The sequence below is a fragment of the Adiantum capillus-veneris genome, chromosome 2 (assembly GCF_014529385.1).
Source record: "Adiantum capillus-veneris isolate H3 chromosome 2, ASM1452938v2, whole genome shotgun sequence".
NCBI lineage: Eukaryota > Viridiplantae > Streptophyta > Polypodiopsida > Polypodiales > Pteridaceae > Adiantum > Adiantum capillus-veneris.
Genome location: NC_140932.1, coordinates 26,193,394 through 26,219,238, shown reverse-complemented (window position 1 = coordinate 26,219,238; position 25,845 = coordinate 26,193,394). Strand labels below are relative to the sequence as shown.

Genomic DNA, 25,845 nt, shown 5'->3' with positions numbered 1-25,845 from the left:
CTTTTTTTCTTCCCTATTGCAAAGGCGATAATTATGTACTTAAAGTTTCGGTTAGTAGCATACTCATCTATCATAAAAGATAGATCATTGTGAGTTGCTATAGACACCACATTTATCCTTCGTCGTTGTGAAAGTGCATTGACCACTTGATTGTGCTAGTTAGCAATGTGAGCAATATGAAATTTAAATTGAAAAAGAAAATTTGCCTACCTCATTTGTTTGTCGGAGGGCTTGGTTTGCGTCATGAAGTTCTTGAGGCTTTGTGATCCATTCGTAGGATGAATGGAGTCCCCAAGAGATAGTGTTTCCACGTGTTTAGGGCATATAGAATAGCTAGTAGCTTTTTGTATTTGCCCAATACTCACTTATCGAAGTTGAGTCTTTGGCTCTCATATGCTATGGCATGTCCTTCTTGAAGCAAAATAGCTCCAAGGCAATTACCACAACAATCACATTGGACCTTAGATGGCTTTGAGAGATCTAGTAGTGTGAGCACACATTGAGAGATAAGATTCTCCTTAAGCTTCTCAAAAGCTTCTTGCACTTTTGCAATCCATGAGTACTTCAGGTTTCTTTTTATTAAGTCATGTAATGGGCCTGCTATTAGCGAGAATTTTTTCTATGAAGCTTCGTACCTCATGTAGATTCCTTGGATTAGGCCATCCTCTTATTATCTCTAACGTTGTTGGATCCATACGGGTACCATCCTTAGAGATACTGTGACCTAACTATTGAATCTCTTGTAGGAAAAATTCACTTTTCTTTTGATTAATGAAAAGCTTATTCTCTCTCACAACTTGAAAGATTACCTGGAGGTGTCGCTTGTACTCCTTAAGAGATTTTGAGTGGCCTGAGATTTTTGTCCATCATGAGTTTGAATGCGTCTGGAGCATTTGTCAGGCCAAAACTTATAAATTATCAAATAGATCTTCCATGTGCGGCACGGGAAATCTATTTTTCATAGTAATCTTATTTAGTGCTCTATAGTCGACACACATGTGATATGTGTCGTCTTTCTTTTGCATTAAAAGCAATGGTCAACAAAATGGAGAGGAGCTAGACCTCACCACTTTTCTTTTTTTTTTCACCAATACATGCACTTGCCTCATGATCTCCTCTTCTTGAGCTTGTGAAACTCCATAAGGAGGCTTGTTAGGCGGTGAGCTTCTTGGTAGGAGCTCAATTGCATGGTCATCATCCCTCATTTTAGAGGTAGCTCACTAGGGAAGTCATCAATGAAAACATCTTGGAATCCATTTAGGAAATTAGACAACTCTAATTCCTCTTGATTCCCTTTATTGTTGGGATATGGTGTTCCCCAACTCATTAGCATCTATGTACATGCTCGTTTCCCTGTAGGTGAAGTAGATTCTCCTTTCAGGGAACTTCATGTTGGAAGCCATGCGGTTAAACCATGGTGCCCTAACGATAACATTCTCGTGTTTGAGAGGGAAGATGAAGAAATTCTTTTTGTCCACATAGCTTTGGACATGAAGCATTAATTTTCGAATTAAGGAAGTAACTGAGACGTTTTGTCCCTTCATCTAGCTCCATTGGCTTTCAATGCATCTCCCATCTTGTGGGCTTGTATGCCTAGCTTAGTGGTCAACTCCGCGGATATGAAGTTGTGAGTTGAACTAGGGTCAAACAAAATAAAGGAATCATGCTCTTGCATCTTTCCCCAAGCATAGGAAAGGAGAAATCCTTGGCAATGAGAATCCTCTTTTGGAGCTTCAAACATAGAGACTCTAGGAGTCTCATTGCAAGCAATTCTCTTAGGGCAAGGACGATAACCATGGCCTTGCTCCCCTAAAACATTTGTGGTCCTTACTAAAAGCTTTTAGCTCTTTAGGAGAGAGTTTATATTTACCTTTGTAAACTCCTTTCTCCTTGGACCAATTGTTGTTGTTGTTGGAATAGCCTTGTAAGAATTTTGGGCATTGGTTTTCCCCTTGGCATCATTTTTGTCTTTATTTTCCATGGGCTTGACATTCCATCTAGCCCCTTGTTGGAAATTGATGCGCAAAGCAACCATGGTGTGGTGGATTACTTTGGTGATAGAACCAGGCCGTTGAGAGTTGACATACTTGGCTATCTCTTTGGGTAATCCCGCACAGAATTGTTGCTTTTGCTCGACAAAGTCTATCTTTTGAAAGATAGTAGTCTTGAGATGTAAATCCCAAAACTTGTCCACATATTTGTGGATAGACTCATGAGAGAGAAGCTTTAAACTTCACCATTTAGTAAGCACTTTTTCCTTTGCATCACTTGCAAGGAATTGCTTCGTGATGGAAACTCGTAGAGTTTTCCATGTCTTTGGGGCTTCGTCGTTGCCACGAAGGCTAGCCCACCATTGACGAGCCAATTTTTGGAAGTGCATAGCTACATGGTGTAGCTTGGAGGACTCTGTGAAGCCCTCGTCTCCAAAGGCCCATCAAATTGTTGGATGAAGGTCAATACTTTGTCGGTAGCACTAAAGGTGCCATCATAGGTGAGAAAAGAGATACTCTTTCCTCCCTCTTTGAACTTCTTTAGCTTTTGTGACCTTCACCATGCAGGGTAAGATTTGGGATGTCCTCCCCTCTTGTATTCTTTAGGAGAATAGCCATAGCTTTCATCGGTAGAGGAGGAAGGTAAAGAAGAAAGAGAAGAGGGTGATCTCTTTCTTGCCCTTTTCTTCCTTTGTTTTCTCTCTTCCCTTTTGGAGTGACGAGGAGGACTATGGGTTAACCGTTTCCTCTTGGGAGGAGTTGGCGATCATTTAGACGGCCATCTTCATGGAGCCACATCTTTTGAGAAACCTAGGGAGTCATTACTTTCTCGTTCTTTGGATTCCTCCTCTCATATGGGAGAGAGTCTTCTTTTGGGGGTCTCACCAAGAGACCTCCTAAGCTCTCTCTCCTCTTTAAGAGGAAAGAAAATCCCATAAGCACGAAGTTGTTAAGTAACTTCGGCTTGCAAAGAGGGGTTGCCCATAGCTTGTTGCAACCTAGTAACAAGATAATTAACAAACATGGGGGGCATCATCATTAGCACCTTCATGTGCAAAATCAAGGTTATCAATGTTCATTCTACTCTCTTGGTTATTGTCAGCCATGTTAATTGAACTTATGTGTTTACTTAGTGTATGCTTTGGCAATTCAAAACCTTAGTTGCTACTCCTCTTAGCCGTTGAAAATAAGCACTTAAGTATCTACACCCACGGCTCGAATTGGTTAATTATAGAGAGTAGTGGAGTGAGTCTAGCATTGCCGAGGGATAGCTCCTTTCGGACTTCTTATGGCTCAATAATGGTAAAGCCGTAGGCAAGTCTAAAAAAACTCCATTATTAAGACCAAAGCTCCCGAGGTGTGCACCATATCCCTCATAGTGGGCTCAACAAAACTGATAATAGATCCGAGTCCCACTTACCCTAATATAATTAACAAAATCAACCATTAATAGGCTACTTAAGGACCTCTCTTCTTAAGCAAGAAAAGAGAAACCTAATGCTCTGATACCAATGTAATGGAAATGGCCTATGAACTTTGAGAGTAGCGGAATTAGGAAATTAGGTGAAGCACTTTTGAGAGATTACTTTGTGAGCATAACGGGTGAACTTAATTGATGGTAGCAACATAAACATGGTACTTAGTTAACTTGGCATGAACAATACTTTTGCAAGAGAGAAAGTTTAGAGAACATGACAATAGTTGAGGACCGGATTCATATGGAGCCGGTCCCCCCTCCAATAAGCATTTGTATTACAATTTCTCCCATTAAGAGAGACTTGGTACAATACAATCTTTGTGTTCCTTGTGACCTACGTGATGCAATGAAGATGGAAAGCTTCATGTATCACAAGCATAACATAAACTTGTAGGCATTTGTATTATAGTTTCTCCCATCAAGAGAGACTTGGTACAATACAATCTTTGTGTTCCTTGTGACCTACGTGATGCAATGAAGATGGAAATCTTCATGCATCACAAGCATAACATAAACTTGTAGAAATCATTAACTATCCCGAGCCTCAGTCCCAAGGCCTCAAACACCTTCGAAGGTGGAGAGAGCTAGCGGGGAATGAGGATAGGGAAGAGGAAGAAGAAACATTTCATAGGAGAAAGAAATAGTTTCTCACTTATCATTACTCTTCTTGCTAGCATACATAATAGCATAGTAATGGAGATGGAGAAGATGGCAAGCTTAAGCATTGAAGCATGGCTCTTGGTTGGATTTGCATTCCATAGCCAAGAGTGTTGGTGTAGGCTTTCACTCTCACAAGCTTGGAGTCTTTTGACAAGTGTCCTCCTTACCCCTTAGAGAGAGAGAGCTTGAAAATATCTAGATATTTGTTAGATGGAAGTAGAAGCTCATTGGACCCCTCTTTAACACAACCAATAGCATTCAAGCACACCATGTGGTTAAGCTTAGTGAGAGTCTGACATGTGTCTCATAGAATTCCCCTAACTTTGAGATTTTTATGCATAGAAACTTTCTCAAGCAACTTCCTCATTAAGTGAGTAGGTTCTCTTTTTGACTCAAGCATCTTACCCCCCATGCATAGAAAGCTTCTCAAGCAACTTCCTCATTAAATGTGACAAGTACCTCAAGTACCTTAGTCATCAAGCATGACAAGTACATTAGGTGGAGTTCCCACCTCAAGCACAGTCCTAGCTTGCTTAAGTTTAGGTCGGACTCCACCTCAAGCACAGCCCTAGCTTGCCTAAGTTTAGGTCGGGTTCCCACCTCAAGCATAGCCCTAGCTTGCTTAAGGTTCCCACCTCAAGCATAGTCCTAACTTGCCTAAGTTTAGGTCGGGTTCCCACCTCAAGCACAACCCTAGCTTGCTTAAGGTCAAAAGGACTTTTAACACTAACCATTGGAGGTCTTTAATAAACCTAACCCTAAGGTCTTTTAAGCTTCATTAGTTAACCTTGCTCTTTGACAGACCGTCTCTCATTTGGGCCCCTTTACCATTGGCCCCGTGTTGAGATAGATCCGTAAGCACATGTCTATATTCTAACCCTTGTTCCCGTTTATTATCCCATATTAAATGATCAGTTTAATATAAGAAAAGCATTTAGGTTGGTTAGATATTAGATATTTAATGACAGAGATTGTCTTGAAAGTCGACTCAGCTAAAAGACAGTGGCTTGCTATCCGCGGCAAGCCCAAGATGCATGGCCATCTGTGCCTCTTGCCAGTCCTGATACCAATTAATGGCATCACCCGCCCCATAAATACATGGTAGCAGTCAAAACTTTATTATTATTGTTTTTAATAGGAAAATAAGCATTAAATAGATGCAACCAAGAATAAATCATAGATGCATCCATCCTCCCATCATACTTACTGAAAGTCACCTTTGCAGTGACTGGATTGTTAGTCATCATGTCTACCTTGTCTACTTGATGACTCGCCGGCCTCCTTGAGTAGATCGCTCTTCAAAGAGAGCACATGCAGGACCAAGTCTCTTGCATGTGTTGGTCTCACAACGCCTCACGCTCTAGCTAGAGCTGCCCTCTTTTCTTCAGTTGCTATACGTTGAGCTTCGTATTACTTGTCGGCTTCGGCACGTAGAGCCTCTTGCTGTAGCATCATCTCCATCATAGGATTTACCAAAGCCTCCATAGAATTTGGTGCAATCTATGGCATAGATAGGGACGGAGGAGAATCTAGAAATGGTCCTCTTAGTGTAGGGACTTCTTCTTCTCCAATTCCACTCTCATCACCTCCATGCAAAGTATCCATCTCGCTTTTGGTGATGACCATGCACTGAGTACAAAGCGTACTACTTGGGTTCTTAGGTTCTTGGGTACTTGGGTACTTGGGTATTTGGGGTGCTTGCCACTTGGGGTTCTTGGGTACTTGGGATACTTGGGTAACTTGGGTGCTTGTCTTCAGTACTTGGGGTTCTTGGTACTTGATATTGCGTGCAATCTCCGTTGAAGAAGGCTTTTCTCTTACCCAAGCTCAACTTCTTGGGGGTGCACCCCTTGGCGACCTTGCCTTTACACCAAGGTTGCTTTTTTCCACCTCACATCCATTGGCCTACCACAATGTGCAAGGTTAGCTCTCAATAAGCGAAAAAGAGAAACGAGGAGAGGCTAGACAAGCCCTTCTTTTCTAGGTTACCTGTCACTCTTCAAAAACACAGATTAGAGAGATCGACAACACCTAGGTCATCTTGGGTTACATGCAATCTCAAACAAGCTTAAGACAGAGCGATGAAGACAAGAGCGCGCCTGATGCACAATGGACTACGGGTGGGAGTGGCTAGTTGTAGCAGGGCTACAGTGTCACTTCACAGGACAGGCAGACAGTTGGACAGTTGGTTACAGTTGGTCTGGTTCACATTGGACAGACCCTCTGGGCTGGGGAGTGACATGTGGCAGGGTACCGATGATGGTCTAGTGGACATCGGCCAGGTCACCACCACCACTCAGTTTGGAAATAGACTTAGCTAACTGGATATTTATGAGCCGTTGGTGGTGGCTCTTTATGGTTGTACATATGAGTAGTCGTTTTGGGCCATTAGTATTATCTTTAGGTAGTCGTTTAGAGTGAGTCTATACACAGAGCACGTCCTCTTCACCACCCCCGCACATCTGAGCCTCAACACCCCCATTGTACCTGAGAGTCCTGGGCTGGAGCTGAGTGTGCTGCCACGCCAGAGTCTGTATCAGTTCTTTGAGATAGTTGAGTCATTTGTTGTGGTCTACTGTTGCTGTTGCTGTTGCTGTTGTGTCTGTGAGCGTTGTGTCTATTGTTTCCTGTTTTCAGTCTGTTTTGAGTGAGATTGTCACGCACATTGCACTGAGGAGCACCCACTGTAGAGAGCACGACACACTATCTGCACTACACTAGTAAGTCCGGGCCAGGGACACGAAACTTCTTTAAAAAAACAAATCTGAGAGAGGTTCTTTTCGTGAGTGATGATACCGCACACTGCCAAAGAGCTTAGTACCAACGTAACGTGCAGCGGAAGTGATTGATGGTGAATGCTCAGGATGAGTACTCAATGTGTACTCGAGGTTCTTCTTACTGCATGAGAGGGTTCCTTTTACTTCATGTAAGAGATGTGTGACAGACTAGAGAGGGGAGAGAGAATGGCGTTGTGAGTGAAGGTTCCATGAGTGAAACAGAGAGAGAAAGGAGACTAACACCAGAGGTACTAATGATAAGAGATACTTCGTTAGGTGATGAACTCATAGTCACAGGGAACGCCCATTTTTGGGCTTCCCGTCCCCAATTGCCGTCCCACCCTCTTTTTTACACTAAAAATCCATTTGAGCCCCGTCCCCCGTTCCCTGTCCCCTGACGCATCCCTTGTGACTATGGGTGAACTACCTGGGCTAGGTACTAATGATCTCTATGGGAACACTTCCCAGTGCCTACATGTCACGTGCGCATTGCACTAGAGCCACATGGACAAGCTACTGCTACAGTTTACCATCGGTCTTAGTTAGTTTAGGATCTAGCCTGTCATTTTGGGAGCCTTACCAAGAATGTGCATGATTAGGCAGTCATAGTTGCATACCCTCACTTGTACAATTAAGTCACTTAAGCATATAGAGATATGAACAAGCACTTATGTCATTTATTAAAAAGCAACTTTGACATGACATTTATTAAAAGTAGATAGGCAAAATGTCTAAAAGACCTAAAAAAGAGTCACTTGGCATTTATTTTAAGAGAGCAGAACATGTACCCACATAACCAGTATCCGCAATACAAGTACCTGCAACACAAGCACCCACCAGGGTTTCCATCGCTAGCACCTTCATCATCATCAGTACCCTTAGCACCAGCATTTTCAGCCTACAGCATCCAATCAGCCCTAGCGTTTTGCTTTAGATTCAGCCCCAACGTTTTTGCAGCAGATTCAGCCCCACCAATTTTGCACCAGATCAGTGTTTTCAGCCTATAGCATCAGATCAGCCCTAGCGTTTTGCGGATCCTCAATGTGAACGTCAGGTCCAGCCTAGCGTTTTTGCATGAAGCATCAGCATGAAGTATTCAACATCAGCATTCAGCATTTAGCCATTGTATCAGCATTTGTAATTTAAAGCAAGTACTTGCTTTGGCAACAGAGCAAGGGGCCCTTGAGGGTGGTTGGGACCCGACATGTGGCAACCAATGATGGAATTCCTGTGATCCTGATGAGGATTGTATATCATGGTCACTCTTGTATCTGCCCTTGTATCACTTCAGTCTTAGTCCTGTATCAGCCTTTGTATCAGATATTGTATGAGCCTCCCCCCACTTACCATCTAGTAGGTAGGGATTTTTGATATTTTTTTCAGTACCCCACTTTTTATCTTTTGTACCCAGACATTGTACTAGATTCCACCATGTTGTAACTCTGTGGTCTCATAGGTCATTTTGGCCTTCTGAAGACATTAATATAGCATTTCATTTCATTTCATTTTCTCTCTCTTATTGTGTTCAGTTCTCTCCATTGAAGTAAAGTAACCTTGTGTTTGTACGAAGTACTAGATCCAAGTTAAAATCTCTAAACCCTTAAGATGCACCTGATACTACACCTAGCAGACACTCGTGTTGTTGAGGTGCAATCAGAGGGCATACAACTACTGCAATTAAAGGGTATATAACTACTCTAAAGTGCCTAGTCATGTATGTTTTGCATACAGGCCATAGTCACACATTTTTGGGCTTCCCGTCCCCACTTGCTGTCCCGCCCTCTTTTTTACACTAAAAATCCATTTGAGCCTCGTCCCCACTCCTCGGGACGCGTTCCTTGTGACTATGGTACAGGCTCACATAGGTGCCAAAACACTTCTAAGGCTATCCTAAACCCTAGAAGGAGTAGTTACAGCTTGTTCACATGCACATAGGGTTAGATGTGGACATGAAAACATCGTATCACACACTATGAAACAAAATTTTAATTGTCTTTTACGAGCCTACTAATGATAAGTCTGTGTTCAAAGATATGGTACACCATTGTAAACCTAAAACTCTCTCATTCACTGAAGTGTTAATGCAAGTGCTCTTGCTCCTACTCTCCTTCTCCACCTGCGTCAGTGCGTTCGAGTGTGTGAGAGTGTGAGAGTGTGTGTGTGAGAAATGAAATGTTATATTAAAAATCTTCAAAAGGACACAATGACCTATGAGACCAAACTGATACAATCCTTGTGGATCTAATCCAGTGTCTAGTAATTGAAGTAAAGTGAAAGACTAAAACTAAAAGACTCAAATCGTCAACCTGAAAATCATCATCATCATCATCCATGCCAGAGGATGCCCGACATTGGGCATTGTCCGAGAAAATAATGCATCAATCCCTGAAGAGCTTCGTCAATGTCCGCCTCTGTAAATAATCGTATTGGGTGTCTCCCATTCGTGCTAGAATAGTCATGATTCTCTAGTGGAGCCTCCGTCGATGTCGTCGTCGTCGTCGCCCCTGTAGACGTGGGCGTCTAGCTCTCCCGAGCTCAGTGGCTGTCAACTAATATACCTCTGGTAGATGTGGGCTCCGAAGTCTGCTGTGAAGCATGCTCATCCGCGTGCTCCGTCCCTGCTCGAGAGAGGGACTGTGTGTATACGATCGAGAATTGGAAGTGGCACCACCAATGGCGAGGTGGTCGAGCAGTAGCAGCAAGCTTCTTCTTCTCTACGGCCCAAGGATGCCTCATCCATGGCGGTACACGGAGGTGAGTGACACCCTTTGCACTTTATTGATCTTGTCAACACTATGGTTGTGTGCTTGCAACCTATGTGGCTCACACACAACGCAAAACAAGTTCCCTAGCTCCGACAAGTACAACCAGAGCGTACACATTTGCAGTTCTTAAAAATCACGTTTCATTTTGATGTTTAACACAAAACCAAAAGAGATTTTTAGCTCTAAGTGGCGGGGTCACCTTGTTTTGTATTTGTTTAGAAACATTCCATGTGCTTGGAGTTTCATTTCAAGATGGGATAACAAGTTTTCATCCGACTAGAGCTGATTGTAACCAAAAGGTTGGATGTGTAAATGAGCACTTTTTGTGCAGGAAGGATATGTTATTTTGATAAATTATTAGTCATTATGCATCAAAAGCAGACATGTTACCACTAGTTCTGTCTTTAATATAATGTAAGTAAGAATTCTTGCAAGGAAGTCACGACTTCACCCACCTTGGCAACCCCTCAATGACTCGTTCATATCTGAAAATGCTCTTCCATAGTGGTGTAGATGCTAGTTGTCATAGATTTCTATATAAGACTGCATATTAATCAACTACACAAATTATTGGCTGCAACTTTAATTGCCACTAGGACATATGATTCATATGAATCACAAACTAAGAAACACACTTTGATGGTTAAATGCCGCTTTTTCATGATATCCGAGAGCAAAAGTATAACTAATGTAATCTACAAAGACTCGAGAGGTGGATTATAGTTGTAGTCAGGTAGAGGCAGGCATAATGACACAATTTGTTACCAAGAGAGAGCATATACCTGATCCCCAAGTCTGGATAGATCTTCCCTTAGAGCCTTATTGGTCTCCCGGAGATCGTTCACTGTGACATCCTTGCAACCTGACGCATCATATCTCGGCTCGAAGATGGTAGACTGAGAAAGACTAGGGGACTCAGAGTTTAAGCTTTTAATACTTCGAGAAGTCGGTTGGGTTGAAGCTTTGACAAGTGCCCTGCTGAAATCCCCCTCGTTATGTGTACCATAGTGGCCCCAAGAAACGAAATCACTGGGAGTCGGTGAGACCCGCCTGAGGGATTCATGCTTTTTATTTTGTCTTCCAAAGGGAACTCCCTCGAGACTTTGTTGTTGTTCAAAAAGTGGAAGCCTTGGGGTAAATAGCTGTTTGATGTTGCTCCTAACTTCTGGCTTGTTTTTCTTGTCTTTATTCATTAGTGAATGAGCCATCGAAACACCGGTGGCTGTTTTTGTTTGACTTAATGTACCACATTCTGTAGTTCTTATCTTTACATAGCAGGCATCACAAACACGGTAAGCCTTTTTAGGATTCGGGGCAAGTTTAGCTCTTAGTATTTTCTTGTTGCTGCATGTATGACAAAAAGCATGCCCACAGTTGTAACAATTGTGCCTCTTCCTTGTAAACATAAAAGGCGTCCGACATGCTGAGCATATCGACTGGTCAGCACCTGTAAACATTTTGTGTAAACAAATTGCTGCAGTGCAGTTTGAGCCACAAGCAATGCTCTTCACTTGTTTGCCTTTAAAAGCCTCTACTTTTGTTGGGGTGTTACGGTTTTGAACATCTCCATGACCAAGCTGTCCATTTGAGCCCTTTCCCCAAGTGTATACATCTGTCTTGGAGGTGAGAACGACTACATGGTGAGCTCCACATGCAATTTCTTCAACAAATGCCTCCCAAAGCTTTCCTTCTACCAATCCAGGAGTTTGTCCTTTTGCAAGAGGATCTCCAAGCTGTCCAAAAACAGAGCTTCCCATCGTATAAACTTGTCCTGATGTTGTTAAAGCAACTGTAAGATTGTGGCCACAAGCAACCTGACGGAAGTCATAGTCCACAAGGGATGAGACACAAGTTGGCAGAAGCCTGGTTTCTTTCGCACCTTGCCCCAAACACCCTTTATCACCATCCCCCCATGTGAAGAGCTTCCCAGAAGCACAAGTACTGCCAGCAGAAGCACCCATGATAACCTCAACAACAGCAGCAGAGTGCCATATTCCGCATGCCACCTTGATTGTTTTCAAGCCCTTCAAAGACTCTACTTCTTTTGGATAAGCTTGGTTTGCCTTATCACCATGACCAAGAACTCCAAAAGTCCCATCACCAAATGTGAATAATTGACCTGCCAACGTTATGAAAGCTGTATGCCAAGGTCCACAGGCAACTGTGGCAACCTGAACCCCTTCAGGTAATGTAACTCTTCTTGGCACCCAGTGACTCACATCATTTCCATGCCCTAGAAGACCAATACTTTGGCTTCCATTCCCCCATGTGTAAAGATCACCTGTCACTGTTATAACACAAGTGTGATTGTGACCACAAGCTACAAACTCGGCATTTGAGTGTGCCAAAGTGTCTACTAGCCGTGGCTGAGGTACATCAGCATTTATTCCATGTCCAAGCCTCCCTCCGGACTCCTCTCCCCAGCAGAACAGATCTCCTTGCCTATTAACCAGAGCAGCGTGTCTATTTCCACATGCAATATTTTGTGCATCCAACATGACAGCTGATTCTAGGTGTTTGGGCAGCAAGGCATCCACATTGAAGCCCCCTGTAGCTCCAACTCGCATACCCCCACCAAGCAGTCCATCTCCAGCTCCTTCTCCCCATATGTAAACATCACCTAATGTCTCGCTTTCATCCTGAGCAGAGCCCTGGCTCGACGAACTAATGACACTAGATAGGCTTACCCTAAATCCCTCTGAAACACTATCTTTACAGTTTTCTGAACCTACTTCTAAGTCATTAGAGTGCAGCGAGCTCCCCAACAAGGAATTTAGTTGATAGTTTTTCTGAAGTTCTGTTGTGCTTGTGGTGATGCTTGAAATATTTTTGTATAGATCAGAGTTTGGAGAGCTACCAGAGATATTGTGACGCCACTGAGTACCCGAGTTATCCTGTCAAAGGCGCGGAAATTAACCAAGCTTCTTGAATGCAAATGAAGGAAAACATAAAAATGCCAGTTAATGCACATCAAATTCACCTTACCTGCTGTTGTATCAAATCAGATCCTATGGTGTGGGTTCTACGAAGGTAGCCTACGGGGCTACTTGTGTCTAAAAGAAAAGAAGGCCCATTTTTCCTGTCTAGCCTTGTACGATGAGGCTGTCCATCACCACTAATCAAGGCCTTTAAACCAATAAACCACAACTCAGCTTGTTCTTTATCTTTACAGACCTGTCAGAGCAAACATCACAAACAAGCATTAGCTCAATTTTCTGGTCAAGTCAACCTCGGGCTAGAAAGATAAATAATCTCAAATCAAATAATCAGCACAAGTGAGAACAAACTAAACAAAAGAGAAGAACATTTGGCATGCATTCGTATGCTACAATCTTACAGGTTCTAGCGCAAGCAATTCAGTATTGACCTGATAATCTATGCCCTATATTTTTTTACTGCATTTCTAGACTAGACAGAGAAGGTTTGTAAGTCTGTTGAGTTTACACGTTGAATGAATTTTTCCTTGCAACATTCTGTCCCACGAACATCAACTGGACATATCCAGCAACAAAAGATTATATTTATACAATCTGAATCCTCTCCAGCTGGCCACAGAAAGACATAGGCCTCCTGTTAGCACTACTTCACTCAGGTCTTCTCTAAGCTTTTGACTGAATGGGCTTAAATCATGTCCACACGTCATAACATGGATTGTTTATGATGGCATTTCTCTGCCGTCGTAACAAGCTACAGTTTACAAACCATCAGCTAAAGTTATTAAGCTATCTTTTAGATATGCACCAATTGCAGTTGATTACATTGAAATAAATTTGGAGTTACCAAGCCCATTCAATCCTTCAGTAACTAATTATCACACGAGAAAAAAGTGGAAAAACGAAGATATTCCTGCATTTCTTCAGCGGCATGAAAACCCTCCTCACCAGGTCAAGTGATTGTTCTTCATTCCCAAAAATAAGTGAGAAAGACTGATATTCTTTATCAGGCTGTGGGTGTCGCTGGAAGTTAGCCTGCCAAGGAAACAGAATGAGACATTTATAAGAGAGGAGGAATTGCTTTCTGATAGACGTTGTTGGACAAATAATGGCCCACCAGCGAACAAAATTTGAGATCAGAAAAATCTTACAGTGCGTTGCCCAGGAACAATCCTGGTCACAGAACTAAGACTCAGCTGAAACTCTTCCCGGCCACAGTACCAAATAAGGGTCTTTTCATCCTGCATAAAGCATTAACAACTTGTATCTCCGGACTTCCTCTGCTACACTGACTTCACAACTCTAGGAATGACGTGAATGGTTACGCCTTTTCTTAAAACCCCATAACTTTATCTTATTGCCCAATGCTTCCCCCCACAATACTAACTTCTCGTACGCTTACAACCCACAAGATCTCTTTGCCATAGGGAGCAAGCAAGCTGCAGAAGTGAGAAGTCAATAAGCCTGTTTGATGTTGTACCACCAACAAGACACATTTGCAAACATAGAACCTTGGAAGGTTACATATGAAAGTTCCAAAAAGGGATACACAAAGAACTGTGCTCAACATTTGCAATTAATATGGGTCATGATATTATTTAGCTAATTGCTTACTGCTTCACTAGTTTGCCTATGAGATTATTTAGCTAACTGCTCACTGGTTCACTAGTTTGCCTAACCTGCATAAACACTAAATGCATCCAAGAAAAGACATGGACTTACAGGACTCCTACACCCATATGTACCAGCTACATTGTTCTATGAAAATTTCAGACAGTAGCTATTTCACTCAGTCAGATGGTTTGGACTAAGCCTCTCCATACCAACTAATAGTCTTTTGAGTCTCTTAACTCTTACCTTATCAGCCTCTCTTACTCATCAGCAACAGGAATCCATCCACATCCAGAGTCTAGTATAAGGTAAGTATTATGGAGTAAATCGTGAGGGATTCATAATAAAAATGACTTCTATTAATCTCATTCAATTGGTTTACACTGCATGGGGCCTTTATATAGGCACTAGACTAGGAGGACTGATGACATCATACTTGACATGGATTGACTCCTTCGATTTAAGCAACTAGCTCAATCGACACCTAGACATATGGATCGACCCCCTCTTTATGGAATATTTCTGACTTTTAAGACCACACGATCTGAATGACCACAAATAATTTAACACAGAGGTGGTGGAGCTCATAGCATAAGGCTTACAAACCACCAATCGCCCTCTTAAGCCATACATCACAATGGTTCTCACTGGATACAACATGGCAGGTTCAAATCATAGAATGTTCAAATGCTCCCATGGTAGGTCCTAAGATCATAAGGATTTTATGTGGTGGTCTTACCTCTCCCGCTCTACCTAGTCTCTAAACATCATACATGAAATTTGGTTTGATGGTCCTTTCTTTGCTGGTCCTTTGATTTTCTTTCCTGGTTGCATCTTCTTCTATCTTTGCTTTGATGGTTGTATCTGTAGCTTTGGGTCTGTGGATGTCTTTAATTATCCATGGTTCTGTGCTTAGAAGCTTCTTCTTTCTTTGAAGGTGGTTTTCAGCTTTAAGCAGCTTCCGGCTCTAGGAAATACCCATTTCTGGCAGCTTTGCTCAATATGGTAGCAACCATGCTCTTATTCTTGTGCACTAGGGAAAATGTGAGTGAGGTGTGATATTAGTAATTGTTGCAGATGGGCTGTCCTATACACTAACCTTTGTACGAACCTCCACTTGGTGCCATGATATGAGCATGAGAATGAATATGAGTGCACATATACACCATGATTCCTATTAGTATCTTTCATGAGTCGTTACTCATTTGCCTTGCATATCTTTATAGGGGATTGATGTTGTCACTCTATAATTGACCTTGCCGATCATCAAATCGTCACTTCAATGCAACCATGTGCATCGCTAAAAGAAAGATGCACCCTTTGTGCAATCATAGAAACACACATTTGCTATGGCTTCGGAGACGGAATCATGCTTGTATGTATGTACAAGTGAAGGACCTTTGCGTTGTCTTGAAAATAATCCAAAATTATATATATTTACCTATCGTAGATCGAAAAGCGTGTGCCATAACAGGGATTTTTCTCAATACGTGTGCACTATCATATTAAAAAGGAACCCTTGCTTGATAGCTGAAGTGGCACTTTGCCATGAAAAAAATGAATAGGCATCCTCCTGTAGACCTTCATGAACTTTACACGTTACATCAAAGCATCTGTAATCATCGACGTTGACCTTCGTACACTTTGCATGGTACATTGAAGCATCTATAATCATCGATCTTGATCTTCATGCACTTTGCATGGTACATTAATGCACACCATGTATATGCATGCATGGTACCTTGAAGCATGTTGAATCGCCGCATCTTGAGTCCAATGTTGCAAAAACACCGTGTCGAATCTTTACTCTTATTTAAATTCTTGAAATTGGAGCAAAAAAATTTCTTTCAATCGAGCTCGCAATGGATGTGTGAGATCCTCTAAAACCCTTGCTTGAGAGTAGCCTTGTGTGCACTCTTTACTATAGAGAAGCTTTGGATTCCTTTGTAACCTTTTAGACCTAGCTCAAGCCGTGCCAGCCCATGTTCGTAGTCCAACCTTCAACTGAGTAAGTTCCCAAAAGCTTGAGCCCCTCCATTCCAGTTTGAGAAGCACCTTTATGTCTTGCTTTGTGCGTTGAAGCTCAAGATCTTGAGCTCTGCTCGTCTAGTATCGAGAAGCCAAACTCGATATGGATGCGCGAAATTTTTCGCCCTCTTCTTGCTTTGAAACCTTATGAGCACCTTGTCTTGCGCAGGGGTCAGAATGACCCGTTGGTTGGTGCCACGCTTGTGTCATATAATGTTCCCCACGATGAGGCGACCCCGTCACTTGCTCACGGCCAATTTCCTGCAGGTTGAAGGTTGAAGACTTACTTCCCGCGGTTTTCACCCTGACAATCCTCAGCAGTTTCTCAACCACCTCTTGGTTGGTCTAGTTGCATGGCCTTCTTGCATGCCTTGCATGGCGCCCTCATGGCCCTCACGCCGTCATGCGGCAACCTTCTCCCCTCCCCACCATTGCTTGCTTACAAGCCACACACACACACACACAGAGAGAGAGCTCATACGAATGTGAGACAAAGGGTACTGGCATACAATTCTCCACTCATCCAACACTTATATAGCCCTTTGCTAGCATAAATCCCTTTGCCATGCCATGTGGGCTCACACTGTGTGCCTCAAATGTCCCCCATTAGCACAACACACATACATTTATGTGCCTCCAGAGCTGCGCGAAACATACTCCAGCCCCACGACATGAAAATACTGGGGAAAACAGCCAAGAAATGTCCTGGCTGAGAATAGGCCATCTAGGAGCACCTCCAGGGCTGAGGGAAAATAGGCAAAGGCTGTGATAAAATATCCCAAGCCAGCAAGAGACCAAATCGCCATGGAAATAGCCAAAACCCTGAGCTACACAAGGCTAGACGTATCCCGACATGAGAAAACTACCTCACTTTAGCTGCCAGCTGAGCGGCTATCTTAAGTTGTCATGCCTCGTCCAGAATCAAGAATAGATGAAAGGGATGGAAAGATTAAGCTTCAATAAGGGACCATCCAATGTCACGTGCGCACTTCACTTGGGCAACATGGACATGGCACTACCATAGTCTAGCGCTAGTCTTAGCGTAGGACCTAGCCTGGCACCGTTGTGAGCCTCTAGCAGGACGTGCATGTCCACGTCGGTCATAGTTGCATACTCTCTCTTGCACAATATAGCATTTTCAGCATATAGGTTTCGCCGCATGTGAACTTCCTCTTAATTGACTTAATTTATTAAGTCAATTTTAGCCAATTAAATACCAAGTCGTGGGGCTGCCTTGAGTTTGATCGACCCATCTCTAGGCACTTAACAAAGGGCAGCCTTGAGCGCCAGTTCTCAGCAGAAGAAGGGGAGCGCCAACAGAATCACAGATGCCCTGGAAAGCCAGCGTTTGCAGGCCAGGAGACCAGCGTTTTAGCATCAACAGTTAGAACCAGCATTTTCAGCCAATAGCTTCAACGATTCCAGAATTCAGCAGTTAGTCCAGCGTTTGCAGAGCTCAGTCACCCAGCGTTTTTGGCCTCTCCCTCGTCAGCCTTTTCAGCCAGCTAGACATCCCCGTCGATGACATCATCGTCTTCGACATAGCCACCAACAAAACCGTCATCGACTTCACCATCTTCGACACAAAACCGTCATCAACTTCACCCTCTTCGACACAGAACCATCATCGACTTCACCGTCGTCGACAAAGACCCTTAGTACCTCGTCGTCGGCTTCATCGTCTTTGACATAGACCTCGTCGTCGACCTCCCCGTCTTTGACATAGAACCCGCAGTACCCGTCATCGACATCATCGTCATCGACACAGACCCATTAGTACCTCGTCGTCGGCATAGAACCTCTCAAGTTCCTCATTACCCATCAGTACCCAGTAGTTCCCAGCACCAGTAGCATCAGTTCAGTACCCAGCATCAGTAGCATCAATACCCATTAGCATCAGCATCTCAATACTTGGTCATTGTAGTAGCATTTTGTGCAAGAATAAACAAAGTACTTGCTCTAGCAACAGAGCACGGGGGCCCTTGAGGGTTGGGACCAACATCCATGTGGTCTCTTTCTCTCTCTTGTCTCTCTCTTTCTTTCAGTTCGATTCAGTTCTTTCAAGTGAAGTAAAGTGTCCCTTGTGTTTGCATGCGGAGTACTAGATCCGAGCAAAATCCTTATTCTCTTCCGTTGCACCTGACATCCAAGGCTGCCAATGGCCGCTAATGAGCAGCACCAAATTGACACAACATGGGTAGACTAGGAAGGCATGGTTGTTCCCGCTAACCACCAAGGCATAGGCACCAATGTTGTCATTCTGATAGCACGCCTCAACACAAAAAGGCAGCGATAGTCAAAAGCGGGTATAAAATGTTGTTGGAACTGAGGCCAGCAATATGAAAGATGTGCAATATATTTGAAATAAGAATGTACTTTTGCACTAAGAGCTCATTTCAACCTTTAACTTAGGCTTACTTTCTATTTCTTTCATATAAAAGATTTCCTTCTTTGTATGTACTGGTTTGGTCTCATAGGTTGTCAGGTGCAAAGGAATGGAAATGGTGAAGATCTAGTTTTACACTTCCACAAAATTCTTTCTTTCTTTCCTCGTCATCTGAGATGTCCACCGTTTGGTAATAACATCTATCAAAACGCATATACAAACCATTTATGCAAGAGGGTTCCAAAATTGAAAAACCTCGGACATACAAGTCCTACAAACAGGCTCACAAAATTGCCGGTACTAATCCTCCTAGATTTCTAGACAGTCTAGACAATCCTACCCAGGAAGAAGGGAAAAACTGGCTCTAGAAGTTGATGAAGCATGTCCACGTGGCACATAGAGCCATGTGCACGCGACATCTCTGCTGCTTAAGGTGAGGTACCGGTACCAATCTACATGGCCTCCTTGTTTGAGGCTAGCAAATTTGGATAGTCGGGGAAGAACTCCTCGTCCACCCAGGCAGCCTCATGAGTTCCTTGATCCTTGAACTTCAAGAAATATTGTCTTGCTTGCTTCTTTGTTCCAGGCTTGAATTGATGCAAGAAGATCAGCTCTGGCTCCATAACTTTAGCTTCATCAATTATCTCCGTTTGCTCCTCGTCTGGAATGCTCCTTGGAGGTTCTCCCTGAAACAATTCAAGCCAAGAAACATAGGAAACATTATGCATTATCCAAAGTGGCAAACGTAATTGCATGGAAACATCATTTACCTTTTTGACGATCGAAAACGGACCATACATGCAAAAAGAGAGTTTAGAACACCTCTTACCAACTTGCTTGAGACGTTGCTTCACGATCCTAAAAAACACCCAGTCACCCTCCTTGAATGAGACATCTTACCAATGCTTATTAGCATCCCTAGGATAGGACTCTTGAACCTTGTTAAGCCGAAGCTTAACACTCACGAGTACCTCCGCATAGGGTTGACTAACATAATTAGTATCATTGATTTTGAAATGTACCTAGTTAACAAAGATTAAAAAGATCGGGCAAACGCCACCTCATAAGGAGTACGACCAATCGCACTAGAGAACGAATCATTGAGGACAACCTAAACTCATGATAAATATTGCTCCCACTTAGATTGCTTACATGCACATACGATTTGAGAACATCAAATGCCAACTGGTTGTATATTTCAGTTTTCCATTCGACTGTGGATAAAATGCAGACGAAAAGTTTAGCTTAGTGCCAAAATTTTCAAATAAAGCACGCCAAAAATGGGATGTGAACTTGGTATCACAATCCGACACAATAGACTTGGGTAGCCCACGCAATGGATATCAATGCTTGATGAACAATCGTGTAACATCTTGTATAGTAACATTGACCTTGCAAGGGATTAACATGCAAAGTTTACTAAATCTATCAACGATAGTTAGCTATTGTGTGTTCCGTGCAGATGTGGAAGGAGGTAAATTAGTTACAAAATCTATACTTATGTCTTGAAATGGTCCGTCACGGATAGGCAACAGTATGAGTAGCCCTTGTTGCTTACCATGAGAGAGTTTAACTTTTTGACACATAGAACACTTAGTAACGTAATTGTATACATCCTTACGCATCTTTGGCCAATAGAAAAACCGTTCAACTTTTTCCAATAGAGCATTAATATTCCTATGACCACTCGTTAATGCATCATGTCTGTCATGCAAAATTGGAGCTCTGTGAGAAAATAGCACACACAAACGGTTCTTAAAGAAAAGCAAATCATCACAAATGACATAATTGCACGGACCTTGCGTATTTAGTGCTTGTAACCAGTGCTTTTCAAATCGTGAATCCATGTAATTGTCTTTGAGATCATCAAAACTAACATCTTGAATAGAGAGAAAAGAGAATTTGACCTTTCCTACTCAATGCATCTGCAACAGGGTTAGCTTTGCCAGGGACATACTCAATCATACACCCAAATTGTTCAAAAAATTCAGACCAACGTGCTTGCCTATCACTCCAATGTACGCTAGGTATAGATTGAAGCCATTTAAGCATTTGGTGATTTGTACGAATGACAAACCCACGTCCACAAATGAAATGTTTCTAATGTTTTAATGCATAAATGATAGAGAGAAGTTCCTTATCATAGACAAAATGATTTTTCTCAGCACTATTTAGTTTACAAGAGAGAAATGTCACTGCATGGTTGCTTTATTGTAACACAGCGTCAGTGGCAATGTTACTAGCATTAGTCCAAACCTCAAAAGACTCATCCCAAGAAGCAAGGATGAGGCACGGCGCCTTAGTGCGTGCTACTTTGAGCGCTTCAAAAGCACTCTTAGTGGCACCGGTCATAACAACGCGCTGACGGCGAGTCTCGACACCCTTTAACAAAATCAAACAATGGTGCGGGAATATGTGCAAAGTGCTTGATGTGAGGACTGTATGCTTGACACAAACCCAAAAATGAGTGAATATGATACACGGTCTCAATCATAGGCCACTCTCTTACCTCACTTACATTTGCGGGATCAAGTCAAATGCCCGAGAGAGAGATGATGTAGCCCAAACAGCACACAGTAGTCAAAAAAAATTCCAACTTCTTTGTTGCAATATAAAGACCGTTAGTATCCTATCGGGCCAAAACTTTCTCCACATCAATAGCATGTTGCTCCCAAGAAGAGAAAATGAGAATGTCATCCAGAAAAATAAACACCCACTTACCGACCAAGTCAATGAAGATACGCATCATCATACGATTAAACATACCGGGTGCACCCGTTAGACCAAACGGCATAACAATGAACTCGTAAAGCCCACATTCGGTCCTAAAGGTGGTCTTGTAGGTGTCTCGTTTTGCGATTCTTATCTCGCGGTAGCCACTCTTCAAATCGGCCTTCGAAACACTATGGCCTCATGGAGACGCTCAAAAAATGTACTCGATACGAGCCATAGGAAACTTGTTCTTGACCGTCATCTTGATGAGGGCCCTGTAATATGTGAGCGCGCGTGTGCGGAAGCGTGAGAGAGGAGCGAAAGAGAGAGACAATAGACCACAAACGCAAGATATGGTGAAGAGTGGGCTTGTAATTGATGTAGTCAAGTTTTGTAGATTTTTGAGATGTTATCAAAACTATTGATGAGTTTAGCCAAAAACCATTTTGGATTGAAGCACAAAATTGCCTACTTACAATTCCCTTTTGAAATGCTAAAAAGTTGCTAACCTTGGTAGCAACTGACCTAGGATAGCTTTTTTAGCCAGCCCGGAGACATACTAGCCGTATAAGTATGCCCTAGATCTATGTGAAGCAGCAAAGTGGTGTAAGTCTAACACCCCCTCTCAGCACTGGATGCTGAACAAACTGCATGAAGCCGAAGATGTGAGGCAAATGATGAAGATGTCAACTGCGATGTCCACTGAAGGAAATACTCCGGCGAACTCCGCAAGTGTAGCAACAGTTTGGGGTGTCATGATACCCAAGAAATCTCCATGGAAAGATGCCGTCACGACCAGTGTAGCAAACTATTGTACTTTGCCGATACAGGAAGAAGATACTACGTAAAGGTCCCGAACTGAGTGTGAAAACAACTCCTTGTCGTAAAAGAAGTGTCTTGCTCAATAGGATTTGTGGTGTTTGTAGTCAAACTGTCTGGAGAAAATGGGGAAACCCAGGAACTGTCATGAGAATGATCGAAAGCCTGGCAATGCATGAACCTGTGACCCAGTGTGGACAAGTGGCTAAGCTGAGAAAAACTCCAGAAAGGCCAAATGTAGCAATCTACCCCGTAAACGTCCTCCGAAACAAGGAAAGCCCGACTAAGCGGTCTGCACTATAGAAGCTACCGTAAGCTGTAGCAGTCACCGGGAGACCTCATGGACCACCACTGGATAGTGTCTTATTAGTAGGTAGAGTAATCCAAGATAAGAGGAAAGCCAGACTCAACAATCTACGTTGTGAAGAGACTCTGAGAAGAGGTGTGATAAGACCAAGCTGTCTGCACCGTGATCATCATGTAGAGGTAGGGAAGCCAAATTGAGCTGTTTGCGCTGTGAATAACCTTTGAGAAGAGGAAAGGCCAGACCAATCTGTGTGCACCATCTTGCCTGTATCTCTAGCCTCCAATCCTACGGTGTCAATCAAAACAAAATCCACGCCAACAACGCTACCAAACCGCATCTCGGTGTGGCTCTCAATGTGAATGAGCTGGGAGTGGCCTACTACCCAGGTCGAGGAATAAGTCTGTTGTAAGATTACCGACGGTGAGTGTAAGCAACTCTGAAGGTAGCAATCCAAATGATCATGAGTGTAGAAGAGTAAATGCACTATCATCCAAGCCAAGCTCTGGGTGACTCCAGATGTAGTCACATAATGATGCCTGATCTCCCGTAGAGAGTCCAAAGCACTGAAGTCCCACTCCAGTCTCTAGATCCAAACAATGAACCTGTCCAAGAAGAGATCTGTTACGTGCACATCTAACCTTATGTGTACGTGGACAAGCTACTTCATGACATGGATTTAGTTCAGTTAGCTTAGGAAGTGTTCTAGCACTCTTGTGAGTCTGTTTGTAGACCGTGCATGTCCAGGCACTTAAGTAGATGCATATCCTCTGGTTGCACACAGCATGACCATCAGATTTCAGTCAGAACCCATCAGGAGCATTTTTACAGTGCATAGACCTATTTTCCCTATTTTAGCCATTTTTCACTTATTATTAATAAGTGACTTTTGTTGGGAAACTGGGTAGGGCAATTTAGCCAAGCAAGTATATAAGAAACCCTAGCGCTAGCACTTTCTGGCAGAAGAGGTAGCAGGGACCTAACATCCAATAGAGCACCTTCTCAACAAGAAACCCCCACCCCCCCCCCCCCCCTGCCCGTGGGCAATCAACCTAGCATTTTCAGCCATAAACAAGAATCAGCCAGCGTTTTTCATCCATTGCAGATCAGCCTCGGTGTTTTGCATTTGCACACCAACCTCGGGACAATAGACTCAGTGGATCCCCTAGCGTTTTTGAAGCAGGTCAGATTTTGGATCAGCAGAACAACATAGCGTTTTGCAGATTCTCCACGACGGAACAAGCATAGGCATTAGCGTTTTCAATTTTCAGCAGTCAACATCCGCACAATAGCCCCCAAACTTCGCAGATCTCACCTTCCCGCAGCAGATCCTCGCTGCACGGTCCGATCAGCCAAAGTTTGCAGATTCAGCCCAAAAAACGCAGATTTCAGCATCTGCGTTTTCAGTGCGTCGTCGTCGCATCGTCGTCATCACCGTCGTCATTGACACAGTGTCAGAATTCAGCAGATATCAGATTTGCAGATTTCAGTCCTTAGCGTTTTCAGTTTTCAGCCCGTCTCATCGTCGTCGACATCATCGGCAAGTCCATAGCATTGTAGAGATTTGTGCAATCAATAGTAGACCGCTCTCGCCATAGAGAGTGGGGCCTTTGGAGGAGGGTTTGACAACTTTTCTGGTGTCGTATTCTTCTCTCTCTATCTCTCGGTCTCAACACCTTCATTCACAAGTATTTATACACTTTGTTTGTGATCACTTGCACTCTCTCACTAAAGGAACGGAAGGCTCTCCCTTCCGTAAGTAAAAGGAACCTTGAGCACAGTTCGGAGCACTCATCTTGAGCAAAGTTCAACATTCACTTCCGCTGCACCTTACATTGGTATCAGAGCTTTGGCAGTGTTCTATATCACTCAAGGAAAGAACCACAAGATTATTTTTTTTGCTTGTTGAGGTCGCACGTAACCCAAGTCCTCTTGGGAGTGTCGATTCCTAATCGTGTTTTTGAAGAGTGACAGGAAACCCAAGAAAGAAGAGCTTGTCCAACCTCGCCTTGTTTCTCTTTTTACTCATTGAGAGCGGACCGTGCACTTAGCGGCTGGCCAATCGACGTGAGGTGGGAAAAAGTAACCTTGGTGTGAGCGCAAGGCCCGCGGGAAAGAGAAGAGCTCGGGTAAGAGAAGATCCTTCTCTAACACAGATTGCAAGCTAAAGAAGAACCGCAAGAACTCAAGACCCTCAAGAACCTCAAGAACTCAAGGACTCAAGCACCCAAGACCACAAGAACCCAAGTTCCTCGTGAACGTAAGAACCCAAGACTTCAGTGTATGGTCATTACCCGAAGCGGAATGGATACTTCGCATGGAGGTGATGAGCATGAAAGTGGCAAAGAAGAATTTTCCCCACCAGGAGGTTTTTCCGACCCTCCTCCTTCCCCATTTACGCCAAGGATTGTACCAAATCCGATGGAAGCTTTGGTCAAGTCGATGATGGACATGATGTCACAACAAGAAGCGAATCGCGTTGCCTTGGGACGTGAGCGCGCAAAGAAAGAAAGGCGACCTTGGATCGCGAGCGTGACGAAAGAAGAGCGGCCTTGGAGTTAGAGCGTGACGCGCTGAGAGACCAACGTATCCAAGAGTTGTTCCAACAGGTACTCACCTCGAAACCCGAGCCGGCCAAAGATATTGGTAGTTCATCGAGTGGAGCAAGCTGAGATTCAAACTCCAACAACCCCGTCACCGAGAAGATCACGTTCAATAAGTATGACGATAAGATGGATGCTACGATTATTCATTCTTGGTTGCATCAATTTAGTTCTTACTTTGCGACAACTAAGAAGACAGGAAATAGCAAGGTTTTGACGGCAGCTATGTACCTTGCCGGTGATGCCATTAATTAGTACCACACATGGTAAGAGGCACAGTTGACCGCGCACCTAGAGGAAGTCGAGGAAGGCGTATCCCTTTCTTTCAATTGGGCCGACTTCCAAGACAAGCTCAAGGCGCGGTTTATGCCACCACAATACATAGCACGGTTGAAAGACGATTGGCGCAGTCTCAAGCAAAATGGTATGCCCGTTATGATTTACTCTAATCGTGTTTTGCAGCTCGGTACCCAATTACGCAAATCGGATGATGAGCGCAAGGAGGCATTCCTTTATGGATTGGACGAGTATATCAAGTATAATGTTGAAATACTTGAACCAATCGATCTCAACAAGGCGGTAGCGATTGCGCTCGCACAGGAGATGAAGCACAATAAGGGAAAGCCGAAGGAGAAGAAGACTTCTCAAGGTAGCACTCAGACTTCTCAGAACCCTCAGAATGGTAAGAACGGTAAGAATGGTAACTCTTCTAACCAATCTTCATCTAGTCTCTCCGAAAAGAACTCTCCAAATGAACCTAAGGGTAAAGCTAACACAAT

The 25,845-nt window shown here is 43.3% G+C and overlaps 1 protein-coding gene across 4 annotated transcripts in view; it reads right to left on the bottom strand.

Annotated features, from left to right (window-relative positions):
• Positions 1-25,845, bottom strand: part of LOC147462535 (PH, RCC1 and FYVE domains-containing protein 1-like) — a 109,709-nt gene that overhangs the window by 35,613 nt on the left and 48,251 nt on the right. For 2 of the 4 annotated variants that reach the window (XM_086484266.1, XM_086484270.1), the window contains 4 exons: positions 13,755-13,844; positions 13,552-13,638; positions 12,656-12,844; positions 10,453-12,564 (listed from right to left, as the gene is read on the bottom strand). In XM_086484266.1, coding sequence (XP_086340392.1) covers positions 10,453-12,564; positions 12,656-12,844; positions 13,552-13,638; positions 13,755-13,844 — 2,478 coding nt within the window. Of the gene's footprint in view, positions 1-10,452; positions 12,565-12,655; positions 12,845-13,551; positions 13,639-13,754; positions 13,851-25,845 lie in introns of those variants that run through there. The other 2 variants (XM_086484276.1, XM_086484283.1) reach the window with 2 other exon arrangements.